The 19044-nt window shown below is 31.2% G+C and overlaps 1 protein-coding gene across 1 annotated transcript; it reads right to left on the bottom strand.

Moving 5' to 3' along the window:
- Window positions 1-7496: 7496 nt before the first annotated feature.
- Window positions 7497-9498, bottom strand: LOC107849882. Its single transcript, XM_016694414.2, has 5 exons — window positions 9014-9498; window positions 8782-8858; window positions 8623-8659; window positions 8417-8528; window positions 7497-8188 (listed from the first exon to the last, which is right to left on the bottom strand). The coding sequence occupies exons 1-5, from the start codon at window positions 9267-9269 to the stop codon at window positions 7690-7692; spliced, it is 981 nt and encodes a 326-aa protein (XP_016549900.1). The 5' UTR covers window positions 9270-9498; the 3' UTR covers window positions 7497-7689.
- Window positions 9499-19044: the final 9546 nt, after the last annotated feature.

Here is a 19044-nt window from a genome sequence, read left to right as displayed (position 1 = left end):
TATTGCATGCAATATATGTTTCAGACCAATACTTTTCATCTTTGTTCTCATAAGCAATGAATTAGCTATTTATATGAGGCATTCAATGCTAAACCAACTTGAATATAACTAGCATTTATCAAGATCAATTGTCTTGACTATATTATCTGAATATTATGCTCTTGACTTAATTTAATTAAGAAGGCAAATTTATGAATTTCAAACTGCAGGTTGACAATAAACGTACATGTGACCATCTTATGGGTGCATCATATCAAATGATGAGTGAATAGGCCCTTATTCATCTTTTATGTTTTTTCAGAATTTAGGGAATTCAGTCCCAACATTATCTGATTCAATTAAGTTATCATGAGAACAAGTAATAGTCCTTTAAGAATCTTCCAATTCTTCATTATATGTCTAAAACTCAATATGCTCATCTTCAGGATGGCAAAATCATTCACGCAATAACAAAAATTATTTAAACTAGTAAACTCCAAATTTATCATGGCATGAGTTATTTAGTAGAGTAAAAGGTCTACTACTTTGAGAGTAGTTTGCAAGATTTTACTATTGCTTAATCTTAATACTTCGGGAGTAAGTATCGGATTTACTACTTTAGGAGTAAATATCAGATTTACTACTCCAGGAGTAAATTTCAAGGTTCTATTATTTCAGGAATAGATTTAAGATAAATTTCAGACTTACTCTTTTGGGAGTAAATTTTAGAATAATTCTTTCTACTTCTTCTGAATGTGGTTTTCACAATCAAGTGCACATTTATATACATTACTAAATATCACATTCACCTCAGGGAATAGATCTGGAATTGTAACATTTACAAAAAATTCTCATTCCTTGAGAATAAAAGATAGTTAACAATTTATCAAAAAATTTCATTCTTCGAGAATGAAATATAATTATTACAACGTGCCTTAAGTACATCAAACTACGATACCTTAGGACTTCTGTCAATATTTTGCTACTTCAGGAGCAAATCGAGGTATACATATAGCTGTAGAGAATTTTCTCTATCATATCTTTAATTTCAAATTTACTTCTTCAGGAGTAAATTTATGATTTTCTACTTTAGGAGTATTAATATAGTTTTCAAGATGAAAAGATAAACAAAGTAAACATTATAGTATTACTAGCACATAACGTATTACACAAACTTTATTTATTTACAAGATTAGTGAAATACTATTAACAGAAATATAAACTAATATAACTTAACAGGAAAATAAAACGATCAGACAATCTCATATTCATTATCTACAAGATGATTAACATGTCTTTTTGGGATTGTAATGAAATCTGAGACATTTAAATTTATGGGATCAATATTATCTTCAAAGATAAAGTTTGCCTCAACATCATTATCTTTTTTTTGTAAGGAACGCCTGATAGAGTTTCACTAGATACTTTGGCGTATGATAGGTGCGTGACCAGTGCCCTTTCCCCCATATCGATAACATCTATTTTCAGTGTTCGTCCTTGGCTCTACTTCAGGAGCTTCACCCTTATTTTTACAATACTGGTATTGAGGGTCATTATTTAATGCAAGACGATCACCCTAATTAAAATATCTATCACCACCACGACCATGACCACAACCACGGTCATGACCACAACCACGGTCATAGCCACAATTGGGACTAGGGTTTCTTTCATGCCTGGTTTGATGAAAATGTGCAGTATTCACTTCAGGAAATAGAGCAGTACCAGGATGTCGACTTTCATGATTTCTCATTAAAAGCTCATTATATTCAACAATAAGAAGATCAACAATCAATTCAGAATACTTTTTAAATCTCATTTCTTGATATTACTGCTGCAGGAGCATACTCGAGGCAGAAAAAATAGAGAATGTTTTTTTAACATGTCGTGATCAGTGATATTTTTTCCGCATAAATTTAACTATGATTTAATTCTAAACATCGTAGAATTATAATCAGTTATATTTTAAAGTCCTATAACCTCAAATGAGTTCACTCATAATGTGCCTGTGGAAGGACGACCACCTTCAAGTGGTCGTATCTTTCATTTACATTATTTCACAATATAAGTTGATCTTTAATTGTGAGGTATTCTATTTTCAAACCATTGTCAAGATAATGACGGAGAAATATTATGGCCTTGGCCCGGTCCTGATTTGATGCCTGATTATCATTTTTGATGGTGTCTGGCAGATCCATCGCATCTAAATCTATTTCAGCATCCAGTGCCCAAGACATGTAAGTTTTTTCCGATATATCTAGGGCAACAAATTTGCATTTGAATATATTTGATATTATTTAAGATAAATAAATACTTACCTTTATTACCTGTATTTGCTCAGAATGGTAGAGACTCATGCTGATAACGTGATATAAAATTATATGAAAGGAATCAAAATGTAAGAAATGAAACAAGAGAATTTAATTCCTTAATATTTTCACACCACCTCTTTTACATAAATATGGACTATTTATAACCCAAGATAGGAATTTTATCCAATTAAATATTGTCAAGAGGTGGGGAATTAGTAAGTATTTTGCCTACTTAAAATGAAGCCAAATGACCACTTAATTTGACACATGGCATAACATCCATTTCACAACAAATTTTAGTTTATGCAGTTTACATTTTTTTACTCTAAAAGAAGGAATTTTCACCAGCGCAAATTATATAAATAAGTTAAGTGAAAATTATAATGTATATACTTATTTGATTGTTTATTGCAATTTATAGTAACACTTTTTTTTTTATAATTATTGAATTAAAAAAATAATTGCAAGTTATAGCAATTTTTATTTTTTTTAATTAATAAAAAATTATTTTTCATAATTAGTAGTCATATTGTCTCCTTATTTTTAGTCTTTAATATCTATCACTACTCATTAAATCTTTTGATAATTATGGTAGGAATTATCGTTGGTTTCAATAATTATATATATATATTTTTTTAAACTTTATCAGTTAAGTTACAAAATCTGTTCTTAAATTAAGGAGTAAATTTGATAAAAATATTTTTTTTACATTGATACACCTTTTTTAACCTTTCAGTAAACTATTTTTTTTCTTTTTCAATGTTACAGGATTCTCCATAGTTATTTAACTGATAAAAATTTTTTCCACCATTAATATACTTTGTTTTTCATAAATTAATTTTTTTTCACTTCCTTTTTATTGAAATTTATATGTTTTGCGTATGAACTTGAGTTTTTCTTCATATATTGTTGATTTCGGCTAAAAAAAATTGACTCAAATTAACTCAAATTGATGTTTATATATTTTATATTGAAAACATCTTATTAAGTTGATATTCATTACTGTGTATGTTTTTTTTACTCTAATATACTATTTTCCATATTAATATTTATAGTATATATTTTATTTAAATAATAATTTCATGTTTTCATGTTCAATTAACATATATATGTTAATCATGCATTTTGTATACATAATATAATGCAATGCTCTTTAGTATATTCTTATGTATGCATTTTGCATACATTAGATATTGTTTATCATATTTAATTAAAGAGAATTGATATTAATGTATGTCACTAGCTATCGATTTTTATACATTAGTTATATCCCTTATAATATCTCATATATGTCACTAGTTATTAACTAATGTATCAATTTTATTATCTCATATATGTCACTAGCTATCAATTTTTATCATTAGTGATATGTCACTAGCTGAATCATTTGAAAATAGATTCTTCCGCTCAACGCTAAATGTTTCATTTCCAACCAAAACAATGGCTCTTTCATTACATTCTACCGTTTCAATTGATACATCCTTCTTTGTTATGTACAATGGATAATGTACAAAAAAATCGGCAATGGTTTTTTTTATTCAGATAGACCTTCACTCCTGTATCATTGTGTATGATCATTGACGGACATCTATCACTTAAAAAGTACTTTATTTTAATTTGAGTCGAAGTTGTGTCTATCCTCAACTGAGTTGCAATTGCATCTACTAACCCTTTATATTTTGTAGTTGCATCATACATAATTGCTTTTACACCAAATTCTTTTGATCCCTCTATAGAAACAATAAATATAATAGCATGATAGTTTATCAAATGTAATAGGAAGGAGTGAGCACATTTAACAACCAATAGCATACACTATTATATTTTAAATAATAACTTTTGTGAATTTCCACCACATTTTCTCGAAAATTCAACATGTAAACATCACATAATTAAAAACAAATATAAAAAAACACGTATATCTTTTCAGTGAATTTCTTTTTATTAATCAATAATAAAATATTATATATTTCAGAAAAAATTCAACGAAAAATATGAAATTGATAAACAAGATATACCTGTGGCATCCTATCATGATGTAACATGATTGAATGCAAATTATCACACTTCATATTGTATGACACATTTTTAAATTTAAGAACTTGATTTTCACATAAAATATTAAAATTGTTATGCCCTAAAATCTCGTCTAAAACAATAATCTTTTTTGAAAGATTATGATTGAAAAATCATATATTTTTGTTAAAAAAAAAATAGTTATTGAAGAAGATGAAGCAGAATAATGTCTGCTCTAAAAGTGGAAAAAAAGGTTAAAGAGAGATTTGAGGTGTGATTGATATCTATTATTAACTGTCATCTATTTTTAAGAAAAATATATTTAATTTTAGTTATGTAAAATCTGTATTTTCCTTATTTAAATTGGTCTTTATTTGATTATTTAGAAAAAAGAAAATCTTTTTTCTTTATTTATTTTTTAATAAAATTTGTTATAACTTGCAAACTTAAAAGATTTGTTATAACTTGCAATAAACAATCTAATCTTGTATATTTAGTTTTTTTTTTTTCGTAAGTTAATCATATAGGGAAATGGTCAAATTCATCCCATTACTTTAGAAAATTAGCTAAATATATTATTCGTCCTACTTTGGGGCAAAATTTATCATCACTGTCATACTTTGGGGTTAAATTTAACCCCGTACTTTAAAAAATTAGCTAAATATTCTCTTCGTCATACTTTGGGGTCAAATTTATCCTTGATGTCATACTTTAGGGTCAAATTTACCCCGGTTATTAAGAAACTTTTTACATGCACCATTCCTTCAATAAAAAACTCAAATCAATGTTAAATGCCTTATTTTTTTATAAAATAAAGCACACACTAATCTAAATCACGTGATCCGACTCAAGCCACAAAAAAGAGCACAAACAAATACACGTATCTCTGCTCTGTTAGTCAAAATTTTTCAATGAGATTAAGTCGCTTAATATTCAGCAATGCATAATTCATGATAAATGGATCTGCATCAGTACAAACACAAACAAACATATCCCTCCTTCAGTTCATGGATTCACATTAATCCGAACTCATAATAAATGACACTTGATGGTCAAATGCAATAGATTGGACCCACTGAATGTTTCTCTAGTTGATTGAGTTATGAGGTTTTTCTAACGTGTCAGTCGTGACATCTCTTCATTCTTATGTCTCCATATACAATTTGAATCTACATAAATGTTTATCATATCATTTGCTCAAAAAACTTATCCACTGATTCTAGAATCTATATGCATATAAAATTGCATACCAAATTTTAAAATTCGAACATAACTGAATAAAAGCATATTTTGTAATAGATATTTTCTCTAGATACATTCTTTTGCATTATCTCATTTCATTTTACTTTTCATTCGTTTGTAAATAACTTACCAGTACTGCATGTTGAAAGTAAAGTGTATTTGTTTGATGGAAAAACTCAACCAATAGAATTGAGGAAGGAATATATTTATTTGTGTATTTTTTGTGGGTCGGATCAGGTGAATTAGATTAAAGTATTTTTTTCTAAAAAAATAAAATAAAATAAAATAGCCATTTAATGTTGATTTGGGTTTTTTTTGCTAAAAGAGAAGTACATGTGAATGTTTCTTAACAACGAGGGTGATTTTGACCCAAAGTATGATATTAAGGGTAAATTTGACCACAAAGTATGACAAAGGATATATTTAGTCAATTTTTCAAAGTAGAGAGGTAAATTTGGCTTCTAAGTATGACATTGAAGGTAGATTTGACCCAAAGTAGGATGAAAATATATTTAACCTATTTTTCAAAGCAGAGAGATAAATTTGACCATTTTTACTATAAATATATCCTTTAATTATATAAATTAATCTCAAAAGACCGTAGAACCTCAGGTAATGTTCCAATATATTGATATGTATATTTAAAGGAGGTGGAGATAAATTTTATGTGATTAGCTTATCTATGTAACGATTGTTTGGACGCATTTAAACGTTTTTCAAAATATGAGCCAAAAGTGTATTAAAAGAATATTTTATTATGCGTCTTGTCAATTAGAACATGTTAAATTTAGAGTTACTAAATAAAATTTACTACTAACAAATTTAAGAAGTTATTGATATGTTCCGTTAAAATAGATCAAAATTCAGTCTAAATAGATTAAGACGGAAAACAAGACACCACAGTTAAAAGTGAAGATAAGTCCATTTGTGTTTAAAAGAGATTTAGTACAAGAAGTTTAAGTACTACAAGTCTAAATCTCTTTTAGTCTATTTAGACTGAATTTTAGTCTATTTAAGCTTAGCTTAAATGGACTAAAATTCAGTCTACATACATTTTTTTTTAAAGATATAATAACTAAAGTGAGAGCAAATCCATTTTAATAACTATCACAACCACACCAAAGGATGTGGTGCAGCGGATGAGGCTACTTCTCTTTTAATCAGAGATCTCAGATTCGACCCTGGGTATGAAAAAATCCTTGGTAGAAAGCGCTTTCCTCCGAATGGAGCCCTACGCGGTGCGAATCTGAATTAGTCAGACTCCAAAGAATACCGAACACCGGATAGAAAAAAAATAAATTATCACAACCACATGAGACAACCACGTAACTCCAAAGATAACTTTCTTTAAAGCCACTTTTCTACTTTCTGAAGAAACAAAATTTTTTAAGTTCTTGGAGAGGGGTTTGTTACACACTCCTAACAGGATGTCTCAGACAATAGTCCAACACAATTACCCATAGAATCCCCGTACATCAAGGGTCTGGTCATCCTTTTCTCATGTTCATTTTGTCATTTTCTAGGGAAAAAAAAAAAACAATCCTAGTAATTTGGATAATCACACACATGAAGATGAATCTCAATTTTTTCAATGATGTTTGAAACTCCACACCTGTGATTCTCTTCCCATGCAATGAAGCGCATTTTCTCCAGTCTCAATTTATGTAGTATTGTTCGAATTTTGAAAATCAAATTTTCTAATTTTGATCTTAAATTGAGACATAAAATCTTCAGGTTATGTGAAATAAATTTATACACTTGAAAACTATATAAAAGTACTATAAGTCCTAATTGTTGATAATTTAAACTATTGAAAGGCATATGAGAAAATGGTGATCCAAAAAAAACTCGTTTTGACTCTTAAATTTCAAAAGGTGCCATATAGATTGAAATGAAAGGGATTATATAGATTCACAGAGGTTAAAACTTAGTGCTAAGTTTCACTCACTCAAGTAATGAAGTAGATAATATCTTGTTAAGAGATACTTGTATTTGATAACATAGAGACAATAAAAACCAACAGTGCTATATAGTAGTAGCAATGTTAGCTGCTGCTACTACTACTAGTATATGGTACTAAAGACATTGTGAACAATATGACACAAGTACCTCAAGATCTCACTTAGAATATTGTCCTCATTCATAGAGTCAGATCCAGAGTACTTGTCCCTCTTCTTGCATTTTCTGTTGTTGCATCAATATTAGCATCTTCTATAAACCTCGTAGCCCTTGACAAAGACAATGACAATGATAAGCTACTCCCATTATCATTATCATCATAGTTTGTTGATTCTTCAATCCTTGGCCTTACCCCTAGATGTAAATTCAAATCAAGGTCACACTCTGAAACTTTCCTTTTCAAAGGAGTTATGGCTCTTTCCAAATCTGGAGAAGAAGCAATTCCATTTCCATCAAAAGCCCTTGCTTGAGATTTTGCAGCTATGTTAAACAACCTATTGAGGTCATCACTAGGGTTTCCTCTGGATGATCCCAGTACATCTTTAATTTCAGGAAAAGAGGGAATCCTTGTACATAAATGATTCAGTGTAGTGTACAATCCTCTTCCTGTCCCGGTTAGTGTAGTTTGCCCCATTGTAGGCATCCAATTACCATGACAATTCCAAGAAGCATCTCCATACCTTCAAAAAGAGAAGAAAGAAAAAAAATTAGTATTTATATTTGCAAGAACTAACAGAGGTTATGTAGTGTAAAAAGATTCTAAAAAATATTAATTTTTGAATCCATAATTTTAGTAAGATAGTTAACTAATCATATTTAAATTTTAGATCCACCTGGGAGAAAGTAGATGAGGGAATTAAAGAGAAAAGAAAAGCAATAGAATGATGTGAATCATATGCATTACATACCTAAAAGTTGAATTGAGCCTCTGATAATAAGCAGGGAACATTGGGAATCGGATCAAGTTGAAAATATTTGGATCTCCACCTTCCATAAAAAGCTTGTGATGGTGTCCAATCCCTGTGGAAAAGAAATTGGAATATTAAGATTTATAAAAACAACCCTAAATTTTGAAAATAATAAAGAGAAATAATAATAATAACAGCATATATACCTTGACTTTGGCCATCCATCTTCTTGCTTCTATACATCTATGAGAAACAAATCCAAAAGGGAAAAGAGTTAATCAGACAAGGTAAGCAATAGTTATTAAGCTTTTATTTCTTGGTTGAGTGTCAGATGTTGATTTTTTATTGTAGAAATTCTAATCTACCTGCAAATGGCTCTTGACATGAGCAATGCTAAGTCCATTGGTGTTCATCATTTGAAGAATTAGCTTTGGTGTTGCTCCTGCACCAAATGAAGCAAAAGAGACAAGAAAAAACAGCATTGAACTGAGTGGTCAATCATCACATCTTAAAGCTTAAACTATTGAACAGAATCGAACATCAAAGGTTACAATAATTAGCTGATACAAACTCAAATAGGAAACTATAGAAACTTACGATCTTGTCCACCAAGTCTTTCCATAGCATGAACAAAACGGAGATGGAGATCAGGTGTCCAGCGGAGTCTAGCCATCTTGGATCGAACATAAGGTCTCACATAGGGCTTCTTTTCGCTCTCTTCAAGTGTACTGTCGCTTGAGCTTCCTCTATCCTTAAACTTGCTCGAACCGTTCTCCTCCGTTTCATCCTCATTTTTCTTAAAATTAGAACTTGTCTTGGAATTGCATCCAGTCTCATCACTATCCTCCAACATTTTTACTAAATTTTTCTCTTTTTAGCTTGATGAAGTAAATATTTTACCATCTCCGGTGATTAATTATATTCTTGATGAAGTAGGGCTTCATACAAATTGCATAGCTCTAAACTGACTTTTCTAAACTAATCTTAAAGAAGGAAAACATTCCATAGATTGAGGTTGGAAAAAAGAAAATGAAAGTTACAGTTCTACTTAAAACAAATGGGAAAATCGAACCCTAGACTTGTCAAATAAGGTGGATGACACTCTCTCTCTCACACACACAGCAATTATTTATCTAACTCGTATGTAATTACTAATATGTATCCATGCATACATGCAGCAGGATGTAATTGATGATGCACATGATAATACTATAATTAAATGGCTTAAAATATAGCCAGTCCCATAGACTCGACCAGGATATTCCATTTATAAGTTTCATCTTATTCATGTTTCAACTGCACACCCCAACTATTAAAGTGTTCCAATTAGACACTTTCAATTCAAATCTTAAAAAAACTTTGACGTGTCTTTTTGTTTTTTAATATAATTTCCCGAGTTCACTGGGATGTTGTATTATAGCTTATTAACAGGAGGGGATCTAAGTCTTACCTCCGAGACATACAACACAAAGGATGAAGACACTACCAGAAATTACCCCTATGGCAACGGTTTAAATTTCGTTGCAATAGGTATAAAAACCGTTGCCAGAGAGCTACCACAACGGTTTTATATGCGTTGCATATGTGGGTGTTGTGATAGGCCTATTGCAACGAAATTTGCAACGGTTACAGTAACCATTGCAATAGGTGTACCTATTGCAACTGTTTCTTCAACTCCTATTGCGATGGTTCAAACTATCTATTGCAACGGTTCTGTACCGTTGCAATAGATGGTATTGCAATGGTTGAGAGGTGTTGCAATAGACTCTATTGCAACAGTGAAGAACCGTTGCAATAGATTCTATTGCAACGACAAAAAAGCGTTGCAATAGCCCTATTGCAACAATTATTGATCATTTGCAACGGTTTTTCATTACCTATTGCAACGGTTTTTCACACCTATTGCAACGATTTTCGAATCTTTTGCAATATTTTTTTGCTATCTATTATTGCAGCTAGTTTAAATACCAATTGATATATATATATAGAGAGAATTATATTAATACACATATATATATACACATTACAACAAAATCTTTCATTAATAATTCAAATTAAAATATCCAACAAACAAGTAATCTAAATCCAAAAGCAAAATGTTAAAGTCAAACTGTCATTAGTTTTTCCATAAAGTATCAAGTTTGAGTGGCGATAAGTTTCACAAAATTCAATATAAAAAAAGATTGATACTAAAATATCTATCAATAATTCAAAAATTTTCTCAAGTAAGGTCAATTTCTTCATCACTTTCTTCATCTCCTCCTTCATTTTGAACATCTATAGAAAGAGAAAAAATAATCTCAATTAGTACTTAAATGACAACATATTTAATTTTCAATTAGAACATAGAAGAACACCTATAAATAGAGAATAAACTAGAAAAATACTACCAAATCTTGGTTGATTCATACTTGAATTTTTCTTTATTTAAAATGATAGAGAAAAGGCCAATCTAATTCAAGAGTTGTTGAGGAAACAATTCCATTCTCTTAACCAACGATGATATACAAAACTTGGGTAATTGTCTCGGAAAAATAATGGCACTATTAGTAAGAGATGACTAAGCTTAAATCTCTTTTGGTTCAGTCACTTCATCTCTAGTAACATCGTAACAACATTCCTATAAGTAGTTAAGTACTCACCAGATATTTGCCGCCTTAATTATTTGATTTGCAGTGGTGCGCTAATACTAGGTGGGGGTGTCTATACTTTTCTTGACAAGCTTTTTCCAGTGACAATGGCTATGTAGCCTAATTAGCTATTCACATAGCAACAATTGGAATGGGGATGAACTATTTTCTCATTACTGTTTAAGTTGCTTATGCTCAGACAATCACCAGTGAGTTACATGGATCAAAGCTCCAAACTAGTGAGCAAGCTAACGTACAGTGTGTTCACAACATTTTCTTTCCTACAACAGGTTGTATAAGGTTGAACATGTTGATTGATACCATACTGGATACATCTCAAAGTTGAAATAAGAAAAACTTGAATTATGTATGTATGAGAATGTAACATCCATGACACTACTTGTGTAAATAGATTGTTTCCTAAGTGAGATCAATGACTGCATATTTAAAAAAAAAACAAAAACTGCAAAAACCCATCCATTTTTTCTACATTTCAATTAAAAACATACACCTAATAATATAGAGTCATAGATTATCAAGAAGATTAGGTTCCTTTATTACTAATGCAACTCTCGTTTCTTCTGATAGATAACCAAATTCAACAAGTGAATGCTCATATGTATATTATCAAGATATTTGTGTTGTTTACTTCCCTTGGCACATCTATAGATAGTCTTCAGTTTTTATTTTATAGGTTAATAATGGATTACAGAGGCTGATACAGATTGGATAACTTACGGGGTTACAATTGATAGAGACTACTCTACAATGATGTACAAGAAAAATGGAGGATAATGTATGAGAAGATGATAGCTGAACAGAGAAGTTAATGTAACAGTTATTAGGCTAGTAATACCTGAATAACAGGAATAAGAGTTAGGTACACATATTTTGTAAGAGAGTTCATTCTGCACTTTTTCATTCATCTTCTTATCCATTACTATTTCATTTGGGTTAAGATTTATCCTTAAACTGGAAAAATTAATATTGTCCTTTCTCATATTCTTTTGTTCACCCTTCACCTCTTACTCCATGAACCTTACACAGCATAAGACTGATGGTAAAATCATGGCCGCTGGCCCAGAGAGAGGGAACTTTAAAAGGAAAATTGGAAACTTATACAACATAGTCAAACTGTGTTGCTCAGACTCTTCAAAAGTGTAGCAGCAATGATGTTGCATCCTCCAAAAATGTACTACTTTGAAGGACCCAACACACATCCAGTGGCATGTTTAAAGAGTCCGAGCAACATAGTAGTAAACTATATGGCATCACAACAATGGATGGATTACTCATAGAGATAAGCGTTAGTACATTAAATGGAAATTAGATTATACAGAACTATGGTCAAGGGAGGAGCTTGTGCATATATCGTCTACCTATAGGCTTATACGTATATCGTCTACCTATAATGTACTTCTTTTCTTGTATATGTAAAATAATGGTTTTGGACTTTATCTTCATGACATCTGAGAGCCATTTTTCAGTACTATTCCAATTTTCATAAAGTTATTCAAGCTTTGTTTTATAGATGCCAACATTAAGCATAGTTATAGCAGTTTCATTACTTAAAAGAGGAAAAATTAGGAAAAACAAACAAAATAGACAAATTCTCATGCTAAAAAAAGGAAAAAAGAAGAAGAACGGGCAAGAAGAAGAAGAAAAAAGATAGACTTTCATTGTTACTCCCAATAAATGGTCGATTGATTTGTTGAATAATAGCCTCTTCCCTTGACGAATGAGCATTGAATCTTAGCATATTACGATCAAGTGTTAATCCTGGATTTTGACGTTGTAATTATGTAATGAAGTTCATTGTAACATCTCGTTCAATGGCATCTCTTTGAGCTTGCATTCTTTGTTGTATCCTTTCTCCCAGTTCATCCATTCTCTTTTCCCCTAATTCATCCGCAGCAATATTTGAAGAAGGTCTAGAGTCACTTGCTTTTTGTTTCAAAAGAGACTTGGTCACCCCGCGTCCGTATAGTCTTACTCGACCTGGATGATCAGGACCCATAAGTGTTGTGAATGGATCAACTAATTGACTACCATCTTCACTTTCTTGAGTTTCTACTCTCTCCATTTCAACCTCTCCATTTCAACCTACAAGTCAGATCCAAAAAAAGCAAGTAAATTGAGTTGATTTAATATTTAATAAAGAACAAATGATCTTGATAATTTTGAATTAGAAAATTTCATACTATTTGATTTGTAATATCTTTAGATGAATTCTTGCACACTCGTCCAGATTAACTTCTTCTAGTATCCACAAGGAATTCCTTGTTTGACACAGCACCAGAATTTTCTTTCCTTTTTACCTAGTTAGACGCAAATCGACATAAAAAAAATTTAAGTCAACAATTTCATAGTAACAAATATAAAAGAACACCAAACCTCGCGGATTAGAGCAAAACTTGTTTTGCCAACAGTGTGAGGATACTTCCATATTTTTTGGTGGAGATAAATTTTAAAAAATAAATTAAAGTAGTGATTATGGAACAAAATAATAAATGTACATATTCATATCATACCTTAGCTTCTTTGGAGTTCCAATATTGAAGTAAATCTGCAAATACAGCTTCTGGAACAATTTTAGGCCTCTTTGCCATTCGAATTTCATCATTGGGGTAGGCATAATACTGTTATTTCTTAAACCTGCACTTGTACCCTCTAAAAGTAGAATTAATTGCATTCATCGCCCATTTTTTTCCATTTTCGAGAATGTCATATTTCTCCTGTAATTTGGTGCAATTTGGTTAATGCAAAAACTGTGAAATGATTTGAACTAGAAATCAAAATAGTGATAACTTTGAACCTGGATATAGCTCCACATATCATCATGTGTCTTCAACTTTGTCCAGCTAAGATTAAGAGGACAAAATATCCCATTCCTTGCCAAAGTGCCAAGAAAACTGCTAAACTCCGTGACCACTTCTTTAGTAGGACCAATAGGCTGATTCAACTCATTTAGCACTATTAGTTGACGCTCAGTTCGTCCATGTACTTCTGCCATTTGTGTAGCGCCTTTTTTTCTTTTGTTAATTGAAGGGCCTACAATAATATGAACAAAATTACTGGAATGCAAATAATTTTTGAAATAGTATGAACCAAAATTTATGTATTCTTACCTTCTCCATATTGTTCATTTGCTTCAAAATTAGGAAGTTTTAACTGATGTTGCTGCACTTGTTCGAGTGATGGTTGTGATGCACGAGTGGTGTAATCTGACAATTCTTGGTGCACTTGCTCCTCTACTGGTCCTACACGTAAGATAGGATCCTGAATCACCTGTTGCACTTATTCTTGTACTTGGGATCTAATTGAAACGTTGTTTAACTTCTCTTTCTGCTTGTGATAATTTTTCTTTGCATTTACGTAGCCTGTATTCTTCTTCCTTTTCTTCTTTTGTTCTAGTATCCGTTTGTTTCGTAATGCTGCTAGTGATCCAGCTGAAACAAAGATCTTAAATTTTTGGTGATTCATGATTGTTTAACTCTAATCTACAAGATCAAAAATGTAACATAGGCTGAGTACTGTAATTCCAGATAACAACTAGCAATGAATAATGTTTCTTATTTCATTTTGGACAAAACATGCAAACAGAACATACTAATACTTTCAGTAGTATGCAATTTTTGGTTTCTGTAAATTGTTAACAATAAAGAAATAACAATCTGCAATAAGAAAATACCAGCTTGGAAGAAAGAGAACTAGGAGTAGTACTCCAAGAAGCAGAAACAGTTGAGCACAAAAGAAAAATATAGAGAACCAGTATTTTTTTCATCAAGGGTTTAATCCTACGTTCTTTAATGTCCTGAACCTATCTGCAACAATTTTATTTCAAGCTGCGTGGAATTGACCAAAACAAGAAAGCTCAAAACTGAAATTGACATGCCTCTTTTCAACTAACCTGCCAGAATATTTGGATAATAATACTTTTGACATGCCTCTTTTCAACTATCAAGGGTTCAAAGATGGTTGAGACTCCTTACATCATATAGATATGAATATGATCTTGCACTCAACTCAATTTAGGGTTTTCTCGCATCAGATAAAAATAATCAAGTAGTCTCTCACAGGATATTGACAACATAGTTATAAGAATAATAACCTGATTAACACGACAAAAAACAGCCTCTTTCTATAGGGATTAGAATCTTCAAGTATACCTTGTACCTCACTTCGACTATGATGTTTGGTTGTTCCATCAGCACACTTTAGAGCATGAAGAGAACAAATACTATGGGCAGGTATGAGACATTTCCTATTTTAGTTATTCATTAGTACACTTGTCTTCCTGAAGAAAAAATATGATCTATGAAGAGTAAATGAGGTCGTCAGAGAGGGGTACTTAAAATAAGATCCGAAGAGCTAATGTGCTGAGGTGATAGCTTTTGGTGAGGTAGAAGAATTCAGGTTAGAAGAATTTAGGAAAGTGAAATGGAGGATGGTAGGTTTAAACCTGCTATAGCTTTGTGATAAAAGAAATATTTAAGCTTTTGGTGAGATATTGAATAATTTGTGAACTATGTACAATTTTTTTAGCATACTTTCTTAACCTCTCTGAATAATTTGATTGATCATAGCAACTTTATTTGCAAGTTTTATAAGTCAACTGTTGTCTTTCTTGTTTTATAACATTAAAATATGTTACCAGCACGAAACCCTCTAGAAAATAAGTGATCCTCCACTACATCTCTATAATCCCAATAATAATTCTTGCAGTCTCTACAAGAACATAATATCTCATTTCCTTGAGAAGATCGTTCAAATGCCTTCTTAAGAAAGTCTTTCACTCCATGCTGAAACTCGTCAGACCATATTAAACAATTCAGGCAACTTTTATCGTTACTGTCCATTAGAATCCTACATAACACACCAAAATCACCAAAATTAAAACAAATTATGATCCACATATATATCATCTTCAACTAAACAAATTAAAACAAATCACGCAATAATACAAGTACAAACAACAGTATAAAGGTTTGCAGATTCATTCTTAGGAAATAGACATTACTAGATAAAGTACACGTGATACAGAAAAACATGAACCAATTCGTCAACTGTGCAATGTTACATGCAATATTTAGTACACCAGGACATTCTATGAAAAGATTACCGACGAGCGTGGTGGAAGGAGAAGATAACACGAGCAGCTCCTTTTCCCAGCACAGTGAATACACCTTAATCTTGCTCAATAGTCTCACAATATCTCTATGGTTGCTTCACTAACCAGCGCAAAAAATAGAAACAAAGAATAAGATTCCAAGGATTAAAATGAAATACATTTGGAAGGTAAATCATAGTAGTATACAGGACAATTGTACCATAGTTCTTGAAAGTAAGTTTTGTTTAACTAAATAGAAAAGTTTTGTTTAATTAAATAGAATTGTACGTTTACTACTCACCACGAGGTATAATCAAAATGATGCACCTTAATCTTGCTCAATATTCCCACAAAATCTCTATGATTACTTTACTAACTAGCAGGATGAATAGTTTCAGCTTCACCAGAATGGCACTAGTTGTCACTACCTATCTATATTAGGTAGAAAGCTTTTTAGAGAGTAAGATATCTAAAATATAATGTTCAGATTCAATATATTGTTTCTACGTTATTCATCCAAAAGAATTGGTATTTCCTTGCACTTAATTATAACAATTATTTGCTTCATCATTTTAATCATATGCAGCAAGCCAAAGACATTTCCCAATTTTACAAAGAGTAGATACAGAAGTAGCCTAAAGCTTTAGGCAAAGAGTCCCTAGATGTATATTTTGATATCTTTTGCAGGATACCTTTCCCAGAAAGCACTGTGTGATTACACCCTTAAACTTATTTCTTAATTCTTTAGGTTAATTTAACAGTTTAACTACTATGCCTCAAATCAATCTAGATTAGCCATAAGCCACAGAAATAGAATATTTGGCATGAAAATGGTGTCTATTAAATGAATGTTCAAACCCAGTGTTCAATATACTGATAAAAAAACATGGCTTACAAGGGCTTACGAGACATTTGGTATTCAGTTGTCACACTTAAACCAAATACTAAAAAATAACACCCTTCTCTTTTCTGGGTTTGAAGCAGTGAAAAACAACAAATGATATCAAAATAATCCATGACCATACCCCTAAGATTTATAGCTAATCATAAGAAACATACAAAAGCCAACCCAACAAAGAATCTGTAGTAATCAAACTAGATTGTGCTGAATACTTAAAATTGATGACAAACACAATAAATTTCTAGATCTTGACTCCATTACAACATAAAATGAATGGACTCATGGGGATTTAATTCTCCTTTTTATTAGCATATGAAAAGCAAGTTTACTATGAGGATTCAACAACAAGATCTGTTGTAAATCAAAGTAGTGGTTTGAGCGACGGACGGAGCCGAGGTCGGAGCAGCAGTCGAAGTGACAATCGAAGCAGCAGTGGCCATCGGAATGATAATCGGAGCAACAGTAGGCCGTTGAAGTGACAATCGGAATAGCAGTGAGCCGTCGAAGTGACAATCGGAGCAGCAGTGGGCCGTCAGAGTGACAATCGGAGTAGCAGTGGTCCTTCGAAGCACCAGGCAAAGAGCGGTGAACAATCGGCGCAGTGGCAGTACCAGTAGTGTTACGTTTGTGGACTGATGCTAAAGTGAAAGTGAAAGTTATTTTTGTATATATTTTTTTAATTTTTATTATATATTTTGTAAAGTTTTGACAGATTTTAATGAAAATTAAGGAGGGAAAATAATAACCGTTGCAATAGCTTTTTTCCCCCAAACACGCATTGCCATAGGTGACTCTATGGCAACGGTTCACGAAACCGTTGCTATAGGATACCCTATTGCAAAGGTTATCCATCAATAGCAACGGTTACAGAACTAATAGAACAATTTGTTTTTGCAACGGTTCCAACCGTTGCAATAGACCATCTATCGCAACGCTTTTGGAACCGTTGCAAAAAGTTTCATTGCAATTGGGGTAATTTCTAGTAGTGAGACATCCTTTCAAAAAACACAGGAGCAATCCATTAATAATACTCCTGGGTTTTCGTTCATTCATTAGATAGCTAATTAATTTAGGTACATAACATATAATCTCCCTTGATTTTGCACATTAAACTCAAGTGGAAACTTTTTGGAGGTTTATGATTTGTTGAAGCGAATGCGTAAAATCAGAAAGAATGATATATTCTATATGGTTAACTAATTTAACTATCTATAAATAAACAAATGAAACACATGCAAAACTATTCAAAATGTTTAACGGAAAATATCTAATAGAATACTTTATAGAAATTAAAGTTTGACTAAAACAAATATTAGTTCAACTATCTAAATAAAATGTCCTAATAAATTTAAGGGGCTAATTTTCTAACTAGATTTAATATTGAAACTATTTGCGTGAAGGAAGAAAAAGATATTACATCATGTGAGGCCAGCTCTACGTTGAAAGGCATCTATAGAAAAGCAGCGTGTCACGAAAAAATCCCATATATAGTGTTTTTTTTTTTTTTTTAAAATAAGAGGAAGAAAAGGTTCTCTTATATAAAGGGAGTCGGGCGGCAAGTTGTTCTCTGCTTGTTCCGTTATTCTATTATACTATTCTTAATTAATTATCAAAAGTTTTTTACGTAATAAAAAATTAATAATATTTAATTAAAAAATAAAATAGTTATTTATGACATGCTTGCTTCATCTGTTTAAATCGTGATTTTAGTATATCATTTCTAATTAATTATTATAAGTCATCTAAATATTAAAAAATAAATATATTTAATTAAAAATATAAAATAGACATAAAGTGATAACTTAACTTTTAATGTTTAAATTAACTTGATGTTTCTCTTATTATATGAGAGGGAGTTGGCGGCAATTTGCTCTCCATCGACGTGCTTACTCCATTATTTTATTATATTACCCCTGATTAATTATTATAAGTCATTTATTAGAAAATTAATAATATTTAATTAAAAAAGTTAAATAGCTATTTATGA

The sequence above is a fragment of the Capsicum annuum genome, unplaced genomic scaffold, assembly GCF_002878395.1.
Source record: "Capsicum annuum cultivar UCD-10X-F1 unplaced genomic scaffold, UCD10Xv1.1 ctg3055, whole genome shotgun sequence".
NCBI lineage: Eukaryota > Viridiplantae > Streptophyta > Magnoliopsida > Solanales > Solanaceae > Capsicum > Capsicum annuum.
This window is presented reverse-complemented; position numbering and strand designations above follow the sequence as displayed.